The 24,172-nt window shown below is 37.2% G+C and overlaps 1 protein-coding gene across 1 annotated transcript in view; it reads right to left on the bottom strand.

The window, feature by feature from the left end:
* Positions 1-4,265: 4,265 nt before the first annotated feature.
* Positions 4,266-24,172, bottom strand: part of NLRP14 (NLR family pyrin domain containing 14) — a 26,539-nt gene continuing 6,632 nt past the window's right edge. Inside the window, exons 4-11 of the mRNA XM_019632227.1 lie at positions 22,970-23,134; positions 20,190-20,357; positions 17,126-17,296; positions 16,530-16,700; positions 14,862-15,032; positions 12,666-12,836; positions 5,106-5,276; positions 4,266-4,401 (exon numbers count right to left, since the gene is read on the bottom strand). Of these exons, the coding sequence (XP_019487772.1) occupies positions 4,266-4,401; positions 5,106-5,276; positions 12,666-12,836; positions 14,862-15,032; positions 16,530-16,700; positions 17,126-17,296; positions 20,190-20,357; positions 22,970-23,134 (1,324 nt within the window). The remainder of the gene's footprint in view (positions 4,402-5,105; positions 5,277-12,665; positions 12,837-14,861; positions 15,033-16,529; positions 16,701-17,125; positions 17,297-20,189; positions 20,358-22,969; positions 23,135-24,172) is intronic.

Genomic DNA, 24,172 nt, shown 5'->3' with positions numbered 1-24,172 from the left:
GTTAACACTTTTATGATGGATATATAAACCCTTGTTCCTCAAATAATTTTTAAACCAGCATCTCACTGGTTCCCTTAACTAATGAATTGATGACAATCTTCGACAAGTGTTCACTCTGCATATGTATTAGAGCCATGATTTTAAATCCTTGAAAATTATATTTTACTGCATTGCTGGATCCACAATGGTCCAATTAGTCTTTGGAAAACATTTTAAACCAAAGCAGGGGACTACAAGACATCTTTTCTCCTTGGCTGCTAAGCTGAAAGCATGCAAGTTCAAAGCTACCTGTGACATATTTCAACCACGTTTACCCAGAAGAGCCTCAAAATATCTAAAGTAAAAATTTACATACAGGAAAAAATAGAAAATTCCTCTATCATATTAGAAGATTTAAAGAAAATGTTCTCAATAATTGATAGATTAAGCAGCAAAAATTAGCACAAGATTTGAACTGCATAATTAAAGCTTGACTTAATGGAGATATATATGTACATATTTATGCACTTTTATGGGAAAAAACATATTTTTTCTAGCACATATTAGAAAATTGATTATATACTAGGCCATAAAGTCTATTTAAACTAATTTCAAAACATATTTTCATATTGAACACATTATTTGATCATAACTCAGTGATGTTAAAAATCAGTAACAAGAAAGTAACTTTAAAAAAGCCTAAGTTTGTAAATTTACAAGCATACTTCTATGTGACATATGGGTCACAGGAGAAAAATATTCCAGTGTAAATCAGAAAATATTTGTACATGAATGCTAATGAAAATATTCCATTTTCATACATGGGAATTCAGCTAAGATGTACATAGACAAAAATTTATAGCCATAATGCTTATGATAAGAGAGAGAGAAGGCTGGAAACCAATAAACATCTAATTTAAGAAGTTAGCATACCAACAGAACAAATTCAAAGATAACAGAAATACAATGATTTACAAAATAAATTTATTTAGAAAAACATAAAATGTATAGAATCAACGAAGTTAAAATTTTTGATCACTCTATTTGATTCTTTGCCTATCCTATTTGACTCCTTAACTACGCTATTTAAAATTGCAAACACTTCCTGACCCAGGGGCTGTGTTTAGGATGAGGGGAGTGATTTGCTTGATGCACAAAATTTAAGGAGATGCCAAGAAACAAAACAAAAAAAAACCCTCAGTTATGCCAAAAAAACAAACAAAAAAAACCCCTCGGTAATCAAGATAAATATTTTAGTGTAATATTTTTAAAAATCAAAATAAATGCAAAAATATCCATAACATATATAAATTTAAATAAAGACAGTAACTAACCCTCAGCTGGCACAGCCCTGAGAATAGATGCCTCACTTGCCTCACCCTAATCCTAGCCCATTATTATCTGATAGCAGTGATACCAGGCATGTTTTCAAATTTTAAATGGCAATGATTCTAATATTTTGTTGTTAATTTAGGGTAAACATTCCTTATCATGTTGGGGAAGTACCTGAAAAAAAACCCTAAATTTTATTAAATCCCTTTCCAATATATATTAAGGTGATTATTTGGTTTTTCTCCATCAACCAACTGATGCCATAAATTATAACAACATTCCTCCTAATACTTGCCCTCTCTTGTACTTCTGTTATAAATCATAATACTCACAGTATATTTTAATTGAATATTGGAATTAATTTCCAAATATTTATTATTTGGTCTTTGCATACACATTCATAAGTGACATTCAACTATATACTTCTCTATAGTGCTATCCTTGTGAGGTTCTATTATCAAAGTTTTTCTAACTTTATAAAATGAAATGGAAAAATTATCTTCCTCTGTTATGCTCAGAAGTTGTTTAAAAAACAGAAGAATTTTCCTTTATCTGAAAGTTTGGTAGAAATCGCCTTGATAAGAAGCATTTATCAACTATTTGGAGTTCTACTTGCACAGCTTGGAAATCCTGCTGTCTTGTGAAAGAGAGGATGCTCACTGCCATGCGAAAGGAGTGCCACTTCTCTGATGCATACAGTAGTCTCCCCATATTCAAAGTATCAAATTCCATGGTTTTAGTTACCCAAGGTCAATCATGGTCCAAAAATCTTACATGGAAAAGTCCAGAAATAAACAATTCATTAAGTCTTAACATGGTACTGTTCTGAGTGAAGAAATTTCGCACCATCCCGCTCCATCCTGTCCTGAACATGAACGATCCATTTGTCCACGCTTTGTCCATGCTGTATATGCTCCCTATATAAAAGTCACTTAAAAAAAAAGTGACTAAAAGCCACTTAATAGCCCTCTCTTAATCAGATCAACTGTGTGGTATCACAGAGCGTGTGTTCAAGTACCCTATTTTACTTAATAATGGCCCCAAAGTGCAAGTGATGCTGGCCATTTAGATAAACCAAGGAGAAGCCATAAAGTGCTTCCGTTAAGTGAAAAGGTATGCATGCATAAGCAAAAAATAATAGTGTATCTAGGGTTCAGTACTATCTGCAGTTTCAGACATCCACTGGGGGACTTGGAAAGTATCCTCTGTATATAAGGGGGGACTATACTATACTTCCTTTTCTGAGTTTGTTCTGACAGCCTGAGGTAGCTTTATTTAGCCTGCAAGACTATCATCACTGGGAATCAACCTCAGTAACGACCCCTCTTCTTGGTATTGTCTATGCCAAATGTCAGCCATATATCCTTTTTCTGTGTAGATATCAACTCCAGTAACATTACCTATAAATTTTGATGACTGCCATCTGCCCCCTTCTAACGAACACGATCCACTCTTGTCTCTATCCCTGCCACATTGACTCAGGGGCTAATATACCAGCTAAGAGGCTTTTTTTTTAACTCCTACAGAAAGGAAGAAAAAAATGATAGCATTTGTAGTAGATGAAAGAATGCCACACATTTTTTGACACTACTCTCATCAAGAAATGACCACCTTTGAATCTGGGCTGTCCTGTACTGTTTTGACAATGGATTAAGACAGAAGCAACTTTATGCCAGTTTTGGGCCTAGCTTTTACAAGAACTGGCAACTTCCACTTGGCCTCTTCAAACTCTGAACTTTCATCCAAGAACTTCATCTTCTCTGCTGGAGAGACTAACATGGAGTGGCTCTAAGATGATGATGAGGAGGGGCCCAACCCAACCCAGCCTTCCGGCCATCCTCTCCAAGGTACCAGGCATGTGACTAAAGTCATCCTGGGGCTTCCAGAGCAACCTGGCTGTCCGCTGAATACCACAAGGGACTCCAGGTGATGTCATGTGGAACGTAAGAACTGTTTAGCTGAGCCTTTTCTGAATTTTAATCTACCAAGTCATGATGTATAACAAAGTGGTTATTGTTTTAAGCCACTAAGTTTTGGGATGGTTTGTTACATAGCAATAAGTAACCAAAACATTCTTTTACAGAAAATTTTACTGTGCCATGTTTCTGTCAAACAGAGGAACCTGTTTTTAGCTCTAACCCCAATAATCTTTCTATCTCCCCATATCTTCACAGGAGGCTATAGAAAATGTTCACCTCAGAAGTGGACTCCCATTTCTATTCAGACTAGTGATTCTAAAATATTAATGTGCCAAAGAATTGCCTGGGAAATTATTAAAAATGCCAGTTCCGGCTGGTCAAGTGGCTCATTTGATTAAGCGCTCACTCAAGAGTGCGAGCGCTGAACAACAGGGTCACTGGTTCGATTCCCGGCCCGAGGTGAGCTGCCACTGAGCTGCTACCAATAGGTGGCAGGATGGCTCAGCTAAAAAAAAAATGCCAGTTCCTAGGACCCTCACCCAGATAGTCTGATTCAGTAAGTCCAGTATGTGGCTCAGGAATCTGCATTTAAGAAACACCCAAGTGATTTTGACACTGGTGGTGTAAGAACACACACGGAAAAGCATTCAATAAAATGCGCCAGAGACGGTGAGGCTGTGAACTAAGCCATGGCAGTAGGAACGGAGAGAAAGGAAACGACGCTTTAACACCATCCTCCGTGGCCCCATCCTCTGGTCTCATTTCTAGGCTTCTCACATCTGGATTCTTAAGTTCTGCATCCAATTAAAAACATCATGGTACACTTTTCACAGAGCTTTCTGCTTTTCATTTTATTTTAGCCTCTTAACTCCTGTGTGAGGTAGAACAGACATTTTACAGAGAAGTGACTAACCTATATCTAACAGATATCAAATGCAATATGTCTGGGCACAGAGTATCTAAGCTAGGAGCCCCAGACCACTCTGAGGTCTTCATTTTATTTTACTTTTTTTTAAGAGTATCAGGTTCTTCAAATCAGAAACACTGCCACCAGGAACCATCTTCTTCATTATGGTCATTATAATCTTGCTTAATGACTAGGTGAGGATTGCTAACTCGCACAGCTTCCAGCAGCTTCTGGGCTTCCTCATCAAATGCCTCTTTGCACAACCTGAGAAAACAAGGGAACATCTCTTCTTGCACTCAATTTTCCCACAGCGTTTTACTTTCTCTGGAGAATTCATTTCAGAGAGAAAAAAACTGTTCTGTTAAAGTATGGAGAGAATATTAACATGGCTGGGGAGTGGGAAAGGAAACTGAGGGATACCCTAGGGGAGATAAGGCAGTTGAAGTACAACGGAATATAGAAGAGAAAGAGAGAAGCATTAAAATTTGAAAGGATCCTCCAAGAGCCCGTTTCTGGTCAAGCAAAACAGTACTACTAATGATGATGATAAAAGCAGCTAGCACATTGTTTATTTTATATTAGGCACTGTTTTAAAGACTGCCTATGCTGATTCAAGTGATCAATCCTTACAATAAGCCTATGTGTAGGTATTATTGTGTCACCCATTTTACAGATGACGAAATAAACACAGAGAGATTGGGGACCAGAGTAAGTTCAAGTATCCAGTAAGTGGCAAAGCCAGAAACAAAGCTCAGGTAGGCTGGCTCTAGAGTTTGCGGCTCTTAACCACTATGCTATATTACATCTCTTGAAATTCCATGTTCTGTGGGAGTAAAAGATAAAATAAAGGCCTAGAAAATACCCAAGGATCCACCATCAGGTTGCTCCTGAGGCCTGCAATAAACAACTGTCTCCCCAAATTCCTCATTTCAGAAAACTTTTCTTCTAAGAAGCCAATGAAGACTTACCCTAGAACTTGTAGTTTACATTCAGGAGACCTCAAGACTTCACATAACTTCATAATTCCTTCACAACCTAAGGTATTCTGTGTCAGGTTTATTTTTATCAGTCTTTGGTTGCTGCTAAGAGCAGAGGAGAGATCCTGACAACAGAGAGAGGTCAAATCACAATATTCCAGCCTGCAGGGAAGAGAGACTACAGATAAAGTTAACTTTATCCCATGACAGAGAGCAAGCACACAAAAGATCTGTGAGCTGGGAGTGTAGCTTAACTCCAGAAGCTTAAAAAATGGGCACAATTAGGGTATGTTCAAGGAATTTGGTACTTATAATCATTATTTCTAGTTATTTATAGGCTGAATATATCCCTTCCGATATCATGAATTACAAATTCATAATTGTAGTCCAGGAAATAAATAAAATACGGTAGCACACTAAGGAAAACGATAAAGCAGTTGAATCCTCGAACAGCATTAAGAATACAGCAACATAAGTAGATTTTAGAAGTATGGTATTGAGTATTTAAATAGCAAGTTATATAATGAGATCTCTAGCACCATGCCACTTATGTAAGTAAAAATGTACGCACCAAAAACAACATTACATCTTTTACAAGGATACACACAATTCTATGGCAAATTTCAAACACTTTAGATCAGCTGCCCATAGGTGGGAAGGAGAATGGTTAACGGCGGTAAATTAAACAACTAACTAATCAACAATCAATCAGTTGTAGGCCCTTGCATAACCCAATGATAAGTATGTTAAACTCAACCTTCTGCACCTGATGATTCACCCAACCAATTTAAATTTAATTTTCACCTTATGTTTAGCCATTCAACAACTGAGTGCCTATATAGGTACTGAGTATACAAAACTTTTTTCTTAAGTTGCTGCCTACATGGAACACACACTAACATAGTGGAGCAACAGTACCACTAATTATGACACAGGTACCTAAATATCACACAAAATAAACCTTAGGGTAAAACTCATTATAAGACATGAAAGATTATCAAGAATTCATCAGGAAACATAATCATTCTAAATTTGCAGTCACTAATAAAAGTCTCAAAATACAGAAAATAAAAACTAACAGAACCACACAACGAAACACAAATAATTATAAAGAAGATTTTTTAACATATTTCACCATAATTAGATTATCTGGGAAAAAAATCACTAAAAATATAGATGATTTGAACAACAGGATTAACAATCATAACTGATATGAAATACAGCAACCAACAGCTCTTCATATTCTTTTCAAGTGTACTACAGAACACATATAAAAGCTGACTATATACTGGGCCATGAAGCAAATGTCAACACATTTCAAAGAACTAAAATCACGCACAGTATGTTCTCAGACCACAATGGTAGAGTATAAATACAAAAAGATAACAAGAAACCACTCTTATGTTTGAAAATTAAGAAATATACTTTAAAATAACCCAGACTCAAAAATAACAAAAACATAGTCTACAGTATCAAAAGGTCTAGGATGAAATTAATGTAATGATTTAAAGGAAAATCATAGCCTTAAGTCTGTGTTGGAAAAGAAGAAATATTTATGAGCTAAGCATCCAACTCAAGGATTTAGAAAAAGAATGGTAAAATAAATTCAACGAAAGTAGAAGAAATAAGATAGAAAGAATAATGAAACATCTCTAGATATCTAAACCACTAGAAATGATACAAAAATGAAGCAGATAATAAATTTTAGACACTTGCCAATAAGTTTTAAAATTTAGATGAAAAGATAAAATCATAGGAATATTACCAAAAATTACTCAATAAGGGGAAACCTACATAAATGTATAATTATTTTAAAAATTTAATCAGAAGTCAAAAAAGTCGCCAAAGGAAACATCAGATTATATAGCTTTGCCAGAAATGTATCCAAAGCTCTAGAAAGAAATAATTCCAATCTTACACAATCATACGCCAAAACACACACTTGACTGGCTAAAATTTTTAAAATTAAGTCTTACAAAACTGTCAAGAATAGAGAGCAATAGGAACTCTGGCAGTGGCAGAATAAACTGGTACAATCCTTTTGACAATATCTGATAAATCTGAATACATATATTCCCTATAATATAACAAGTTCACTCCTAATTGCTTATTCTAAATAAATGTCTATGCAGATACCTCAGAATTTATGTATTAAAATATTTATAGCATCACTAAGTCATAAAAGAAAGAAAATGAAAACAACCCCAAGTCCGCCTACAATAGAATGGTTATAATTTTTGGTATAGGCACTCGTCAGAATCTTTTACAGCAATAACAATGAATTAACTACAGCTACATGAAGCAACTAGATGACTCATAACATTAAGAAAAAAATAACACAAAAGAATATATAAAGTATGATTTCTTGTATATAAAGTTCAAAATTAGGCAAAATTCAACTGTATTGTTTAAGATTACATACACTCATTGTTCGCAGCCCAGGAAAACAAATAAATGACTGCCATTAAAGTCAGGATAATGGTTACTTCTTGGAAAGGAGGGAAGAAGTTGCGATTTAGAAGGATGATTGAGAGGAATTCAGTTAACTGGGAAAATACAATTTCATGACCTGGGTGTGGTTACATACATTTTTTTGTTTTTAAAATATTAGTTTGTATTCAGTTTTCTGTATGTATTTTCTATTTCATAATGAAAATGTTTAAAATATGATTTGGAAGAGCTTAAAAATAACAAGAGAAAAATAAAAATTATAGAATTAAAGTCACATAAGAAGAAGCAAAATACATTTACTGAAATACATTTAGGAATATGTAGGATGAGTTAGAAAAAAAATCAAGCAAAAAAAGAATGAGCTTTAAAAGATTAAAGAAAACTACAGATAAGGAAGACCAACAAAAGAGATCTGACAAGCGTAGTTAGTGACCCTGAAAATAAATGGACAAATAGACATGCAGAAGTTAAAGATACAAAACGCTATTAAAAAAAAGTAAAATCTACAGATGAAAAAAGCACACCAGAAGGTGGTTTTTGGACTTGAGTTTGCCATCTTTCCTAGCTGCTGGTATGTAGAATAAAGGACGCTTTTCTCCTCAAAAAACAAACAACCAACGAAAAAAAAACCCACACCATTTCCCCAGAAAAATATGAATAAAGGAAGTTCAACATAGGACCAATTATTGGACCTAAGAAGCAATTCTATCAACATCCAAACAAAAATTAAAAGTACTTTTAACCAATAAGGACATTAAAGGGGAAGAATCTGCTGGTTTCAGACTTTTCTACAACTGGATTCAATGCTAACAGTCAGTTTTCCTCTGGAAAATTCTCAGAGCAAGAATGACCAAAATACTTACTATGAACACAGCCAAGCAGTGTTCAAGTTCATAAAAAAACTAAGTCATTTCACGTATACCAAAAAGAAAAAAAAAATCAAGAAATTTACACCCATCTCCTCCATTTTGAAGAAACAATGGGTCAATAGTCAAGGTGTTCAATGAACATTCCACACAAAAAATACGAGGTCTGACAATTAAGTTTGCGAGTTTGTTGCAACGATGTTGTTAACCTTTTTTGATATGAGCGCAATTATTCATTATGAATTTGTATGAACTAGACAAACACTTAACCAAATTTACTATTTGGAAGTGCTGAAAAGGCTGCATGAAAAAGTTAAGAAGAAAGATCTGAACTTTTCGCCAACAATTCATGGCTCTTGCATCACGACAATGTACCAGCTCACACAACACTGTCTGTGAGGGAGTTTTTAGCCAGTAAACAAATAACTGTATTAGAACACCTTCCCTACTCACCTGATCTGGCCCCCAATGACTTCTTTCTTTACCTGAAGATAAAGGAAATATTGAAAGGAAGACATTTTTATGACATTCAGGACATCAAGAATAATACGATGACAGCTCTGATGGCCATTCCAGAAAAAGAGTTCCAAAATTGCTTTGAAGAGTGGACTAGGCATTGGCGTCAGTGCATACCTTCCCATGGGGAGTACTTCGAAGCTGACCATAGTGATAATTTAGCAATGAGGTATGTAGCACTTCTTCTAGGATGAGTTCGCCAACTTAATTGTCAGGCCTCGTATATCAAACCTTACAATGATTGAAAGTTAGCCTTCAATCAGATCAGTCCCTGATTGGAATAAGTGATTTATTCCTATTGCAAATGCCTGCCAAAAGCGAAAGAAACTCCTCTTTTGAGAAAGATAATATACAGATCTTCTATAAGTATCTGCAATCCACAGGCATCTGGTATTGTGAGCTCTGGAATGGCCCCTCAAAATTAAATAAAAAAGATTTCTGACTCCACCCCCCTCACCAACTCCTGGTCTACATACCTTAGCAGAGCAGTTTGGTCACTAAATGTGGCTATCTCCTGAAATGGCTCACCTCTCTTTGGCTACCTCCTGGGTAATGATTAGGATGAAAGTAATAGAAGGTTATATAAAATTATTTTGAAATTTCAGAATTGCATCCTGACCATTCCTGGGCATGGTGCTTTTCTTTCCTTACCAACAACTCCAGGCCAGCTTGACTAGTACATCCACCAGGTGGCAGGCTAGCAAGAAAGGATCTATGTATGAGGTTAAACTTAATTCAGTTCAGACACCTGGATTCTCGTTTGGATTGACAAAGCCCTAGATGATGACGATAATGATCATTTGGTTGAGTCCTGCTATGAGCCGAGGTATGTGTTGTAATGTAGAGCTTGTGAGTCAGGCAGACAATGAAACGAAAGTAAAATGCCAATTCAGGAGTCTTCATTGCAAAGCCGGCGACTGCTCCAAAGACCTCGCAGCCCTGAGAGGAAGTTGGGCAGGGTTTATAAAGGCAAAAACCGCAGGGGTACACTGAGGCAGAGAGTTATACAGAAACTGATTATGTCCAAACCAGGAAGTCCTAGGCATGGGCGGTGGAAAGTCCTCTGGACCCCAGTCTCATGTATATTTTGAGTGAGGGTCCTTGTTTGGATAAGTCCTTAATCCTAGAGAAGTAGTCTTACAAGAAGCTAAAATAGCAAGATTAGCCTAATATCTAACTATAATTAATTGGTATACAGTGAATATATTATGATTAGAAATTATAGAAGCTATAGTTAAGCACTTTTGTGGTTATTCCCGTTTTTGTTGCTGGGTAGGTTAGCTAGGAGGAGGGAATATACTGGGTTTTAGAGGAAGTTAGGGGCTTTTTGCTAGCTATTAGTATTGGGTAAACTGAGACAAGGTACAATTACAGAAGTGGAGATGCTAAGGCTACAGTTTCATATGCTATTATTTGTGAGTATATGATTTCTGAGAAAAGCTACTGATTTTAAGTATCCGAAAGCTAAAGGGCGTGCAGGCCATTTTGTAATGCTGGGACCCATTTTGTATTGTCTTGCCTGGTGTGGGGGACCTTATTTCATATGGAGTAGAATGGGTTTCTGTAAATATTGTAAAATTGCTTTGTCCCTGTTCCACCTGATCCCTCTGGACTAACGGTCTAGGTGCAAATGAGGGATGATTAGAGAAATAGTGAAATTACAGACACTGGGATGGGACACACTGACTTCACGGCTGGGGGAAGAGTAGCAACGCCAACATCTGGGAAAGAACACCTTAGAACCTGAAAGGTACAGGGAGTCAGGACAACAATTAAGGTTCTCTTTTCCCCCTAGATCCAATACTGCCACCTGGCAAAATAGTTACGTAGCCTATGTGAGTCAAGCGGCAGCTGTGGCTGGCAATCTGACCCACTGCTCAGTTGTCATGCTGTCCACATGTATGAAAACAGAAAATCTCATATGCATATGGCAGGTCCTCAACTATTCTGCTGTGCTTGAGGTTATCAGTGGCAGTCCCCAAATGTGGAACTCTCTCACATGTGTACAAACACAACTAGTACAACCTTGTTTCAATCTAATACAAATTCATTAGCTTCTCTTGATGCCAAAACAGCCTTGTGATATGCCATGTACAGCAAACAACTCAGTTGTAACTACTTGGTGACACTGCCCATCTGACATAATTAAATCAATGTAATGGTGACCCAAATCAAATATAACAGACAATGACCAAATGTGCTCCTTCAGTTTATATGTTTGCATGTGGGGAAGTCTGGCCCACTGAATGTGTCTTTATTGGGTATGGGATTGCTTGTGGACCACCTTTTGCCACCTTTTATTGCCAATGACACCAAGATCAGCAAGTCATTCTAAACTCCTTTTCATTAGTGGTAATGGATAACAAGACCTATTGTTCCTCCCTGAGTCTAACTCAGTTGACTGAGTCATGGAACCTAGGGGCATAGTTGAAATCAATACTGCACTTTGGCTTCAAACTGTGCTTGCAGTACTATAAACAGTGGCCTTAATGGTATATGAGACAGGTTAAACAAAGTTGGTCCCAGCTTCTGTTGGTTAGATTAATCAGAGTGGCCAGTGTAGTAGCATGTCTTTGTAAAAATTCACCAGAAGCCAAGACTGTATTGTGTAGGAAAAAAGGGGTGGATATCGCTGGGAGACATTCTTCTACGCGTCTTTCGCCCTCCTACATTTTTGCTGACAAAAAATGCAAGGTCCTGATAATTCTTCACCTGGGTCATTTCTTAGAACGTGTGGGCAATGAGAAACCTTGATGAACATCTATCCCCACTCCAAGACAAAGAGCAGACTTGCTCACTGCTTGCTATAAAATGGTGGGTCCCCAAACTCAATGTTCCTCTACTGGGATTCAACCCACTGCATGTGCAGGCATCTGTCCAGGCCCTCCACATTGACCTTGTGGGACTTGGGGCACAAGGGAAACTGACACAAACACACCTAATGCTGTGCGGCTGGCTATGCTATGAGTAATAAAGTACTCTGTCTCTGATAGGAGTGTATGTCTCCTGCCAGCATCCAGTAGACAATAATAGGCTAACTTATTAGGTGATAAGTAGAACAAAATTAAATTTCAACAGTTACAACATCATTGTTGTGGTAAAAACATATAAACAGTAAATGAAAACGGGAAAAGCAGCACTTTCTTGGAAGATTCAGGGAGACATATCATAGTGTCTGGGCTTCTCACATGTAAAGCAAAATTTTTGACTCAGAGGTCAATAATTTATGCTGTATAAGTAAAAATGAACTATCCAATATCAGTTCAAAATTTTAAAGAGGAAAAAAAATCTAGACAATATATGACTGAACATAAAGAGTACACAGAACATAGAATAAAATTAGATTGCAAGCTCCTTGAAAGCATCAACAGCATTTTTCTAGATAGAAGATTATTAGTAAAATCTCTGATTTAATAAGAATAATTAATTCAAGGACAGATGGGCTATCTGAAGGGTGATAGCATGTGAAAGACCTAAATCAAGTACCATTTATTTAATACATACCCTGTCCAAGGCACTGAGGAAGACACACAGAAATGTGAATCACAGCTTCTATACTAACAACCTGTAATACACATTGATCCATATATTTGAACTTCAGATTCTCATTTCTGAAGAGTAACTTACCTTCTAGCCCCATTTTTGTCCATCCTCTCTCCATATGCCAAATTTCTTCTACCAAATAGGTATCATTGTCCTAATGAAAAATTGAACTCACCCGAGCCTCTGAATGTTACAGTTTGGATGTCTCAAAGCCTCAAACAGAATTTTTGCTCCATCATCCTTCAAGTCATTGTTCCCAAGGTCCAGGCTCCGCAGGTTTGGGTTGTTCAAAATAGCAGAAGCCAGATCCAGACAACATGCACCAGTGAGAACACAGCCCATCAATCTGCAAGAAATACAAAATAAAAGGGAGACCTTTAAGTTGTGAGGCTTAATTAGTTTATTTCTGGGGGAAATAAAGCAATGTCCGGGTTTTTGAGCCTTTTATTCTGACCCTTTTTATCTACAATCCAGGACACTCATAGGAAGATCTAACATTACCAGTAGAAACAGATGGGATTTCTTAATGAGCAGGAAAAAATAATGGGGAAAACTCTTTCTCCCATAAGCAGATTATCGATCAAGCTTCCTAAATCAAGGGTATAAACACTTCTATCAACACTAAAAAAAATATTGTAAGCTTTCCCAAGGAAGAGACACATCTCGTCATTTCAGTTTCTAATACATTTTTGAAATAAAACTGCTTTCCAGAAATCCATCTCAAAATGTTACCTCCAAAGAATGAAGAAGCAAGCTACATATAAAAAGACATTTTTCATGTCCTTTGTAGGACATTCAAGAGCATTCACGATCTGGCCTCAAGCATTGTCTTTCCATACTTCGTCCCCCACCCTATTTGTCTCCAACCATACGGCATCTATTTTTACCCAAATATACCACATCTATCCTCATTCCCTTTTCCTCTCTTCTTTCCTTCTGCCTAAGATATCTGCACATAACAAAATCTTCATCTTTCAGCCTAAAGTAACTCAATCCCCTCTGTCCCACTCCTTGCTCCTTGAAATTTCTGTCATACCTTTGTAACAATATATGGAATATATTATAGTTGGCTTTATATTTATCTCCCTGCTATCAGCATTTTGTGAGTTATCTGAGAACAAGAGCATCACCTTAGTAATAACCTTCAGTCCCCTCAGCATCTAGCTCAATTTGTTGAAAACATTTGTTCAGGCAGTGGCATGGCCTGTATAGAGACTATGAAGGTAGCTAAGAAAGCACAAATTAGTCTATGTGTTTACAGCAATGCTAAGACAAGAAACTGGGCTAAGCAAACACCTTCTGTGTATAGGTTCTTAGAAGTTATATCTCTGTAGCTGAAATAAAGGTATTGGGTTTAATGGCAATTTCCATTAAGTAAAATTTTATTTTCTACTTGAATAATAATCAAGGAAACATCAGAGAATCACACTGTAACTTATATCATATACGTTTTCCTCAAGTACAGGTGCTTTTTGGACCCAAGAGTTCAACCACTTTAGTGTTTACAGATGTGACAATCAACTATTGAACTTATTTGGAAATTTGCTTATCATGATTCTGTCCAAGCCAAACACCTCTGGGTATGCCAAGAATCTCAAATTTATAGTTCTAAAAAAACTATGCTGGGGTTAGATCCTTAATGACTCACCCAGGCCACTAGTCCCATGGGAGGCCATAGTAGAAAAACAAGCTGAGATGGCTAAGTGGCACTTCTATCTTGCTTCACTCTAGCCACAATATTTATATAATTAAATATTAAATATCATGCAGCCATTAAAATAATCAATAAGATAATTGTACATAAGGATTTATACCTATCATTTGAAAAGAAAACCTCAAAGTCATGTCTACACAGTAATCACAATTACATATACACATATCATGCACAGGTATGTATATCCACTCACAGAGTAAGCAAGAACATAACAGGAATAAAACAGTTGCTGCTTAAGAATGACTGGGTTGTTGGATATTTTTAAAAATCCTTCCCAATTTCTTCAAACGACCTATTTATAAACCTGAATTTTAAGAAAGAAAAACTAATAGAGCACAATTTTAGCTTAATGGATGTAAGGTAGAGGACACACAGTAGACTTGCTGAGGCACAACCAAGGGAGAAATAAAACGGCTACTGTTCAGCATCATGGCTCTGGTCCTCCTTACCTGAGGGAAGTTGACTGTGATTACTGTATTAATTGTTTAAGAAAAATCGATGAGCAGACATCCCCAGCTAGTCTAAGGCAGAATGAGAGGGAATCAGCTGTATTCCTTTCTCTGAGAGACACTCAGCTTCCAGTACCTTTCTTTCCATACCTTTCCTCCTCTCACAGTAGTTAAAGCTACACAAAAGTTAAGGTCAAAGAATACCTACTCCAGGTCCTGAAGACTACAGCTTGGATGCTGAAAGACATCACACAGAAGCTTTACTCCATCATCTTGTAGCCAGTTTGACCCCAGATCCAGATGTGTCAGGCTCTTGTTGTGCAGGAGGGAAGACGAGAGATGTTCACTGCTCAGTGAAGTGAAATGGCAACGTCTCAGCCTGCAGGAAAGACAGTGAGAGGAAACATGGAATCGCTGCTCTACAGCCCAGAGAGTTATATCTCTGAAAAGGTTTCATGTTACAAGCCCTTATGTACTTGCCAACACTCCCTCTCAGATCAAATACCCTCTTCTCTCATTGCCTCTTTGGCTGTCTCACCTGGGAAACAGATTTGCACCAGATTGGGCTAACACAGGATTCATGTTCTTTTTATTACTATAAATGAAATATTAACCTCTTTACATGGTATATAAACGTAGTACTCAAGTTGCAGAAGTAGCTACATGGGGCAGGGGAGCAGGCATATGGAATAGGATGGGAGTGATCATAATAAAGTAAGTACTTTTTGTCCATAGTAAAAATGGCATTTCCAACCAGTAAGGAAAAGATGTATTATGCCATAAATGATTTTGGGACAACAGACCTAACATATGGGGACAATAAGTTTAAGCCTTACACAAAATTAATTTGGAATAATTTAACATTGAAGTGTTAAAAATTAAACCATAAAGGGTACAAAAAAGATGACATAAGTGGCCTTTTTTTAAAGAAAGTTATTTCCAATTATGACAAAACTTCTAGAAGTCATGAGAGAGAAGATAATTAGATTTCACAAAAATTTTAAACTTCTATATTCTGAAAATGACTATAAAGAAAATTAGAAATACAGCAACATGCTAGGTAAATTATTTACAATGTATAAAAATAATAGTAATGTATACGTGACATTAATAACTGTAATATATAACACATACAAAAGAAACATCCAGAGGAAAACTAAGCCTATGATGAGGCAATTCCTAGAATACTAAAACCCAAAAACATCTGAAGATGCTCAACATCAAATCCTTTTAAAAGTTATTTTCAATTATCTAATTAATACTGATAAAAAAATATTGTGAATACCCAGTGATGTTATTGAAATGCAAGCCCCTAGACTGCGAGGGACTATAAACAACTTATCTGGAGGCAATTTAATCAATTTGACAAAATGAAAATTTTGGCTCATCCATTTGATATCTAGAAAATTATCTAACAGCAACTAACAGAATAATCACAGTGTGATCCAGTCATACCATGAAATGCTGTATTTCTGTTTAATGGTATACCTACATATTTACCTTTTCTGAGCCCAAAATATGGAGTTGCATGGGTGGACTTTAGTTCTAAATCCATCATTTTCTTGTGAACATTAGGCAAGTTGCATAATCTTTCTAAGCCTCACATTTCTAACCTGTACAATGAGACACTTAAAACTCAGGTGGCCAATTTGACACCAAGTATTTTTGTGCAGATTAAACAAATATAGCACATGGCCCAGCACACAGTAAGGACACAATAAATGACAGTTTTTAATATCATCAAGCTCATCATCTTCATTATCATTAAGGATGACAAAAAAAAGCAGGAGCCAGAATATGTTCATAATATTTTCCCATTTTAAATGTATTTCAAATGTATATTACATTGGAAAGCTGAAAACTAGTAGACACTTACACAAGGCTCTGTAGCGTGCACTGTGGATGTTTCAAGGCATCACTCATAAGCTTTAGTCCACCATCTCCCAAGGCATTATCCGCCAAGCACAAATGTGTCAGCCTTTTATTGTTGATAAGAGCCAAAGAGAGATCCTGGCAACCAGCCACTGTGAGGCCACAGCTTTCTAAACTGAAGGAGAAACAGATGGTAAGGGATCAGCCAAATTCCAAAGTTCGTGCTTCTCTTCTCCTTCACAGAGAAGTTAGCTGGTACTTATATCTCCGATATCTCAACTATTGACTCAACCTCATCAAAGCTACTTAATTGATGGATTCCATTGCAACTATACAGAGGGTATGATGAAACAAAACACAGAAGGGGAGAGGGGAAGCTGGAAAAAAATGAAAATTAAGAAGTCAATCATAAAGAGAAGAAGTGTCTAAAAATCAAGTAAAAGAGGAAGAACATTAGAAGAAGAAAAGGAGGGGCTCATCCGAGATTGACAAATGAGCCAATTCGTGTCAAGACCCAGGCAGTTTGCCCATTCGGATCAGAACTAAGCTATACAAGACTAAACAAAATGACTCTACAGAAAACAAAGCAAAAAGACTCACGACAGTCTCTCTAGGTAACACTTTGGATCTCTCAAGGCCTCACATAACAGCTCCACTCCATCATCCAATAGATTATTGGTCGACAGATTCAGAAATACCAGGCTCTGGCTTCTGACAAGAGCCTCAGAGATATTCAGACAACAAAGTGTAGTTAGGTCACAGGATTCCAAACTAGAAAAAAATACAGAAAAATAGAAATGACCACTCATTGGAGAAGAATTATAACCACTGTTCACCCAGCCAGAGCATGTGGTCACTTGGATCTGGGTCTTCTGAGACCTTTTATGAAAATCCAGCTTCCCTACGTAGAATGAGAGTTATTTATTGATAATTCAAGCACAAGGCTCTAATAGAGAGTTAGGAAGGGAAGGGTGGGAAGCATATCTTTTCCATCCCTACCTCCCCAATTCCTTATGAAAATACATATAAAAACATTCAAAAATATTTTTAAATGATTCTTGTTTTTTTTTAATCTGGAAGGTATATCCTCTAACTACAACATGGAAGATGGTGGATTGAAGGATGGCTACAGCCTTGCACTCTTTGACTTCTAAAACAGATGGACGGAAAAGCAGGAGCAAAAGCTCTGACTCCCTATTGTCTGCCAAGAGCTCATTTATTCATGAAAACCAGTGCATACTTTCTGAGGAATCCAGTTCTTAAGAGTGAAAACAAGAAGTTAATCAGGAATAAAAGTTTCTAAAAATAAAAGACGGGAAGCAGAGCAGAAGAAGTGCATGTAGAGTGCATAGTTGGAGACTCATATTTAGAGACAACTTGGACTTTGGTTGAGGCTGGGCCTGATACCAGCCATTTGTAAGAAGAGTCCTGCGGCAGCAGCATTCCTGGAATGTGGAGTTGTTCTAGTTATTCCTTGGGAATTGGCTCTCTTCATCAAAATCAGGGTACACAGAGGTAGAAACAGGAGAAGCTCCCGCCTCAGTCCAGAATTAGACCTCAATAGATGACCTAGATCATAGGCTAAGGCTGAAAACATCACTTGCCCTGAAAAGGTGTTATGGACCGAATAGTGCTCCCCAAAATTCATGTATTAAGCCCTAAACCCCAATGTGATTATATCTGGAGACAGGGCCTTTAAGAAAGTAATTAGGTTTTATATGAGGTCCTAAGAGCAGACCTCTTAATCCAATAGGATTGGTGTCCTTCTAAGAAAATACCAGGAATGTACATACACAAAAATGGCCATGTAAAGACACAGCAAGAAGGTGGCCATCTGTAAGCCAAGGAGACAAGTCTTACCAGAAACCAACCCTACCAGTACCTTGATTATGTACTTCCAGCCTCCCGAACTGTGAGAAATAAATTTCTGTTGTTTAAGCAGCCCAAGGAGACTAATACTAAAGGGTATTACATCAGCAGCCAAGAAGACAGGGGAATAAAGGAAATCTTACACATTGTGTTTGGATAGAGCTCTTCTAGAAAGCCAAAGATTCTAATACTATGGGACCTGTGGATAAGTTACTGAAGTTTAACAGAAAGAGAACATTACACTAGAGGGACAGAACATAAGCACATATATTACATGGCCAGTCAACTGTCCTTAGCTTTTATAACATGAGTTCTAAAATAAATACAAAACTGGAACTTTCCCCACATGAAATGGCAACAGTTTACTTGACTCTTGACTACTCCCCAGTGGCTACCCACAATGGGAAAACATCCAGTCCTACATAGTGCAGTGTTTGGTTTTTATAAAGCTCTGATGACTTCTGCTGCCCAAACATTCTGTTCACTGGTGCAAAGGGCCTGACTAGTTGGCCCAGGGGGATGTTTTCCTGTTTGAATGTCTAGTAACTGGGTTTACATCAAGATTTATTGAACTGCAATTGATGAAAGAGATTTTATCAAGTCCTGCTGATCTGTCAAGTGCCAAGACATTTTGTCTTGGATCCATGGCTTCCACTGTAAGAAAACACTTTGCCCTCCATTTAACAGCTTTTTGTTACTAATATGTTTCACTTTTAGACAGAAACCAATGAACTACTTCTCACCTGGTTTCCAGACCAGAGGCTGGAGATTATAGAAAATTCCTCAAAATGTCCTAAAACTACTTCATAGATAGTATAACCAATACCCCAACCTGGTAAGCTTATAACTTAACTCAACACATGTCCAAGAATTATCCAACAACTTTCCAGACATGCTGTAAGTGCATTTCACCCTGTAAAAACTAGTGAGATTTAAAATATGCAACGGTAACAGAATTCATATTGTCAAAAAGAAAATCTTTCAGATTTTACTTGTTTTTTTCTACACAGATTATCATGCTTCCCACAAATACAGACCTATCTTGGTTCATTGTTGACCCCCACCTCTAAATGACTCCAGGAATTACAAAAAACTTCTAAGGTAAAACCAACTGCAATGACTTTTTATCTTGCTTTTATTTGTCAGAAACTGAATATTTTTCATTGTAAAATAAGATCTTTCTTGAAGCCTGTCACACAATGTGGAGACCAAGTACGACTGCAAAGCTCACTTTCACAGAGAAAGAAAATCAGGCCCATTACAAGATGGACATTACTAAGTGTGTATGACAGCAAGCTGGCACCTTCAGTTGACAGCTGCTACACTGCTCTTCCTTAGCTTTCTGTACTGGTCACGGAGTTGCAATTATAAAGTAAGGGGGATTCACTATCAAAATTAAATAAAACCGAGCCTATCACAGCACTGCTCCCAGTTACAATTAGTGCATTCTTCTCTGAGAATTTAAAGATACAATGAATATACATATTCCTGCATTTAAATATGAAAAAACTTAAATCTTTATAAATTCTCTGTCTGCTTTCCCCTTCCCAAAATTTAGGAGATGGAGAAACAGAAGCATACAACAAGGTGTCTTCAGAAGGTGGGTAGGGGGGGGGGGGTGAGCATGGAAAGCGTTAGAAGTCCTAACAGGAGGAAATCAGCCTGATCTACTGATCCCCGCTATTCCGTATCATGAAAGTACTAGATTTAAGCCAGCGCTATCAACAGCAATTCCAGGATGGAAGAGTCTATTTGGACAAAGTCTCATTGTAATAAAAAAAAACTCACAGCTTACCTCAGATTCTGTAGTTTACAGTCTGGGTGTTTCAAGGCTTCACATAATGACTTTACTCCATTGTCCCCTACATCACTCCCTTTCAGGTCGAGATGCATCAGATTCTGGTTGTGAGTCAAAGAACTAGAGATATTCTGACAAGCATCAGGGAAAGAAAGAAATCTCAACCTTTAGGAAAAAAAATATGCAGGAGGGATTACAAAATCATCTCTGTCCTTAGTTACAGCACCTCTTTCTTTTCAAACCTAAATAACTCTTAGATATTTTCTAAATATTCCCACGATTTCTTATCTTACTTAGGGTTTCTCATATTCCAGGTCAGGTCATCAATTCAAGTTTCAGGGTGTTGCTTAGAAAAACAATGGGGTTACAACTTCGTTGTCCCGTGGAAAAGGTAATAACGTCAGGAAAAGCAGAAGAGGAGTTTTTAAACTCTTAAAATGCCAGAAATGACTACCAAAAATTATTGGGACTACTCCGAATACTATAATTACAACATTATTTCACAATATTTAATCCATTAAATAACCCAAGGTGCGTTCACAGTTAACATCAACTGTTTGATGTGCAGTAGGCAAAACACATTATTGTAAAAATGCTATCATCTCATGTATTGTTAGGTGTACAGAGACAGCCCTAAGTAAAATATGAAGGAAGTTAAATCTGCCCATTTTTCTTCTGATTTTCCATCTAAATCACTGTTAGCTGTATCTGACTCTTCTGTAGTGCCTCCTCTAGCCGCAAATGCTCAGCATGTTCGCACTGCGAACAGTTCAAAACCTTCCTTTTGCCCACTACTTACCCTTCACCCTGACCCCACTTCCAGCCAAGCACAAGAAAATAAAGTTTTGACCTATTTAGAGCACTAACCATCATCATCTAGTAAAAGTGACTAAGGCACTCATTAAAGGTAAATCAAAAGTACAGTCTCGCTTGTTAGGGAAATGAGACTTGAGTAAGTGAGGCCACACAAAGGCAGGAAAGGCCTAAAAATAACTTCACAGTGTCACCCCCAACCCCTCAAGGGAAAGGGAAAACCATGTAACCCAAAAGAAGACATTAGCTATTGTATTGGTGACATTCAGTGAAGGGACAATGTGAGAGAGACATGTGAGGGTGAACGAAAAGGACTTCCAGGAACCCCTTAATCATAACATATATGCAACTGCCTATTACATCTATATGCAAATCCAGACCTAATCTAGTTGCTTGAAATCTAGGGTCAGATTTCACTTAAAATACAGATTCTAAGGGAAATGTTTAGGAGGAAAACTGTCCCCCCCCAAAAAAGAACATTAATCTTCAGTGCTTATAAGAACCAACATCTATCATTCTTTCAGCATTCAGCACATATTACTGAGCACCAATTAGGCCTTGAGCGCATTGATGGGCACTGGATATGGAAGGAAATAGATCAGTTTCAGTTCCTAGCAGAGCCAATGGGCAAGAGGGAGATATATAAACAAGCAAATGTAACAACGTGATAGAGTATCTAGAATCAAGTTAAAGACTGAAATTGCAAGTGTCTGCAAGGATGAGGAGCAGCTGGAACTTGCACATATTGCTGGGGGGACTATGAAATGATAAGACCACTCTGGAGAACTGGGTGGTAATTTCTTAAAAAGTTAAACATATACCTATGAACTAGAAATTCCATTCCTTGGTATTAGCTCGAGAGAGGAAAACATATGTCATAAAATTAAAAAATAAATTTTCACAGGAATATTCATACCAGCCTTGTCCATAATAGCCAAAAATTGGAAACCCAAAGGTCTATTCACAAGAGAATGAATAAGCAAGTTGTCGTATAGCATACGATGGAATGCTAATCAGATAAAAAGAAATAAAGGAACAAGACAAAGAAACAAAAACTCATAGACACAGACAATAGTTGAGTGGTTACCAGAGGGTAAGGGAGTAGGGAGGTCATAGAAGAGGTAAAAGGGGATCAAATGTATGGTGATGGAAGGAGAACTGACTCTGGGGTGGTGAACACACAATGTGATACATAGATGATGTATTATAGAAATGTACAGTTGAAATCTATATAATTTTACTAACCATAGTCAACCCAATAAATTTAAAACATTAACAATTAAAAAAAGAAATAAACTAAAACATGCAATAACGAATAAATTTTAAAAAATATTTTGTTGAGCAAAATATGGACACAAAATATACGTATTATATGAACCCATCTAAATGATTTCCAAGGACAGAAAAAGCTAATATATAGTGATAGAGGTTAGAAAGTGGTTGCCTTTGGGGTTGGACAGGGTGAAAGGACTGAACAGAAAGGGGTACAAGGAAATTTTCTGAGGTGATGGAATTATTTTCTGTCTTGTTTTGGGTATTGGTTTCAGGGTTGTATGCAATTGTAAAAATTCTACAAACTGAACATTTAATATCTGCACATTTTATTGAATGTTTAAGTTATTCCTCAATAAAGAAATTAAAGTGTTCCAGAATGTCTTTGAAAATGCTTTGTTGACCTGCCTAGAATGCCTTAGCTCCGTGTTCTTCTTCATCTAGAAAATTCCTAATCAAGCCTCAAAAACCCATGTCAACAGCTACTATGCTCTGTGCTATCTTTCCCAGAATAAATTAGTTATGCTTTCACATCCCCAGAGGTTTCCATTGGTCATGTTCTTAGGAGTTATTTTACACAGTGGATTTTAAGTATTTGTTTACTATTGGTTTCCCCTAATAAGTAGGAGTGGGAGGTGGGACAAAGAAAGAAACGGGAATAACTCCATTAAATGTTCTCATGCCATACTTACAATAGTTTCTGTAGTTTACAGTTTGGGTGCCTGAGTTCTTGATAAAAAGTCTTCATTGCTAACTCATCAAGGTTGCTATGACACAGGTCCAATTCTCTCAAGTGTTCATTTGTATGGAGCACAGAACAGAGATCTTGCCAGCAACAAGTAATGCAACCACCATCCCTTTGCCTAAATAATTGGGAAAAGAAAAACCAATGATCCTAGTCCAGCCCAGGTAATTTTCAGAAGATGGTGCAGGGTGGAAATATGTGGGCTTTGGGGATGGCGAGAACAGTGGGCACAGTTCACCCGGAAGTCTTCCTCTTGGCACTCCAGAGGCTTTATGTGCCCAATAGCTCTCCCACCCCCCTGGACACACTCCTTTGACACACAAAATAAAAACTAAAGCGACTTCATTTGGGAGGAAGAGACTCAGGGAGGACAAGAGAGAGTCAGGACAAGAGCGAGAACAAGAGAGAAGTCTTCAAATACCTGAAGAGCCAATATCAAAAAGAAAAATAACATATGACCACAACGAGTAAGATTAGGAATAACGGGGCAGACATTATGGGGACTGTGGCACAGATCAGGAACCACAGGTTTGAGCCCCAGTTCTACCATTCACTAGTGATATTACTTTCAGCAAGTCACATCAATTCCATGAACTCTGAGTGCTCTCATCTATACAACGGAAATGCCATGTCCCTTCACAGGGTTTGAGAATTTAATAGCCAATTTTAGTGGGTACACAAAAGCATGTTGTAAATTTTAAAATGCTGTATAGTTTAATTATTAGGCGTACTATCAATAGACTCATTATAAACAATAAAGGTAATAAAACAAACAGTGATTATAAAATCTAGTGATTATGGAAGCACGAGCTCTAGGACAGAACAGTCTGAGTCCCAACTCTACCATTCGTTAAACTAAATGATTCTGGCAACATTACTAACCTACATGAGATGAGCCTCAGCTTCCTCAAGTTAAAAAATGAAGTGAATAGTATCTGTTTGTTAGGATTGCTGTGAAATTCAGTAAGACAATCTATAAAAAATGCTGAGCCGATGGTTCACGTTGTAAATGCTCCTAACAATTGGTAGCCGCTATTATTTATATTCAAGTATATATAAGTCTAGCATGTTGCCTTATACATAATGGCTACTGTAGGGCAGGAAAAAAAATCTTTTTCCCTCTGCCCTCCTAGGTTTCCTGGCGGGGGTG

The sequence above is a fragment of the Hipposideros armiger genome, unplaced genomic scaffold, assembly GCF_001890085.2.
Source record: "Hipposideros armiger isolate ML-2016 unplaced genomic scaffold, ASM189008v1 scaffold_1099, whole genome shotgun sequence".
NCBI lineage: Eukaryota > Metazoa > Chordata > Mammalia > Chiroptera > Hipposideridae > Hipposideros > Hipposideros armiger.
This window is presented reverse-complemented; position numbering and strand designations above follow the sequence as displayed.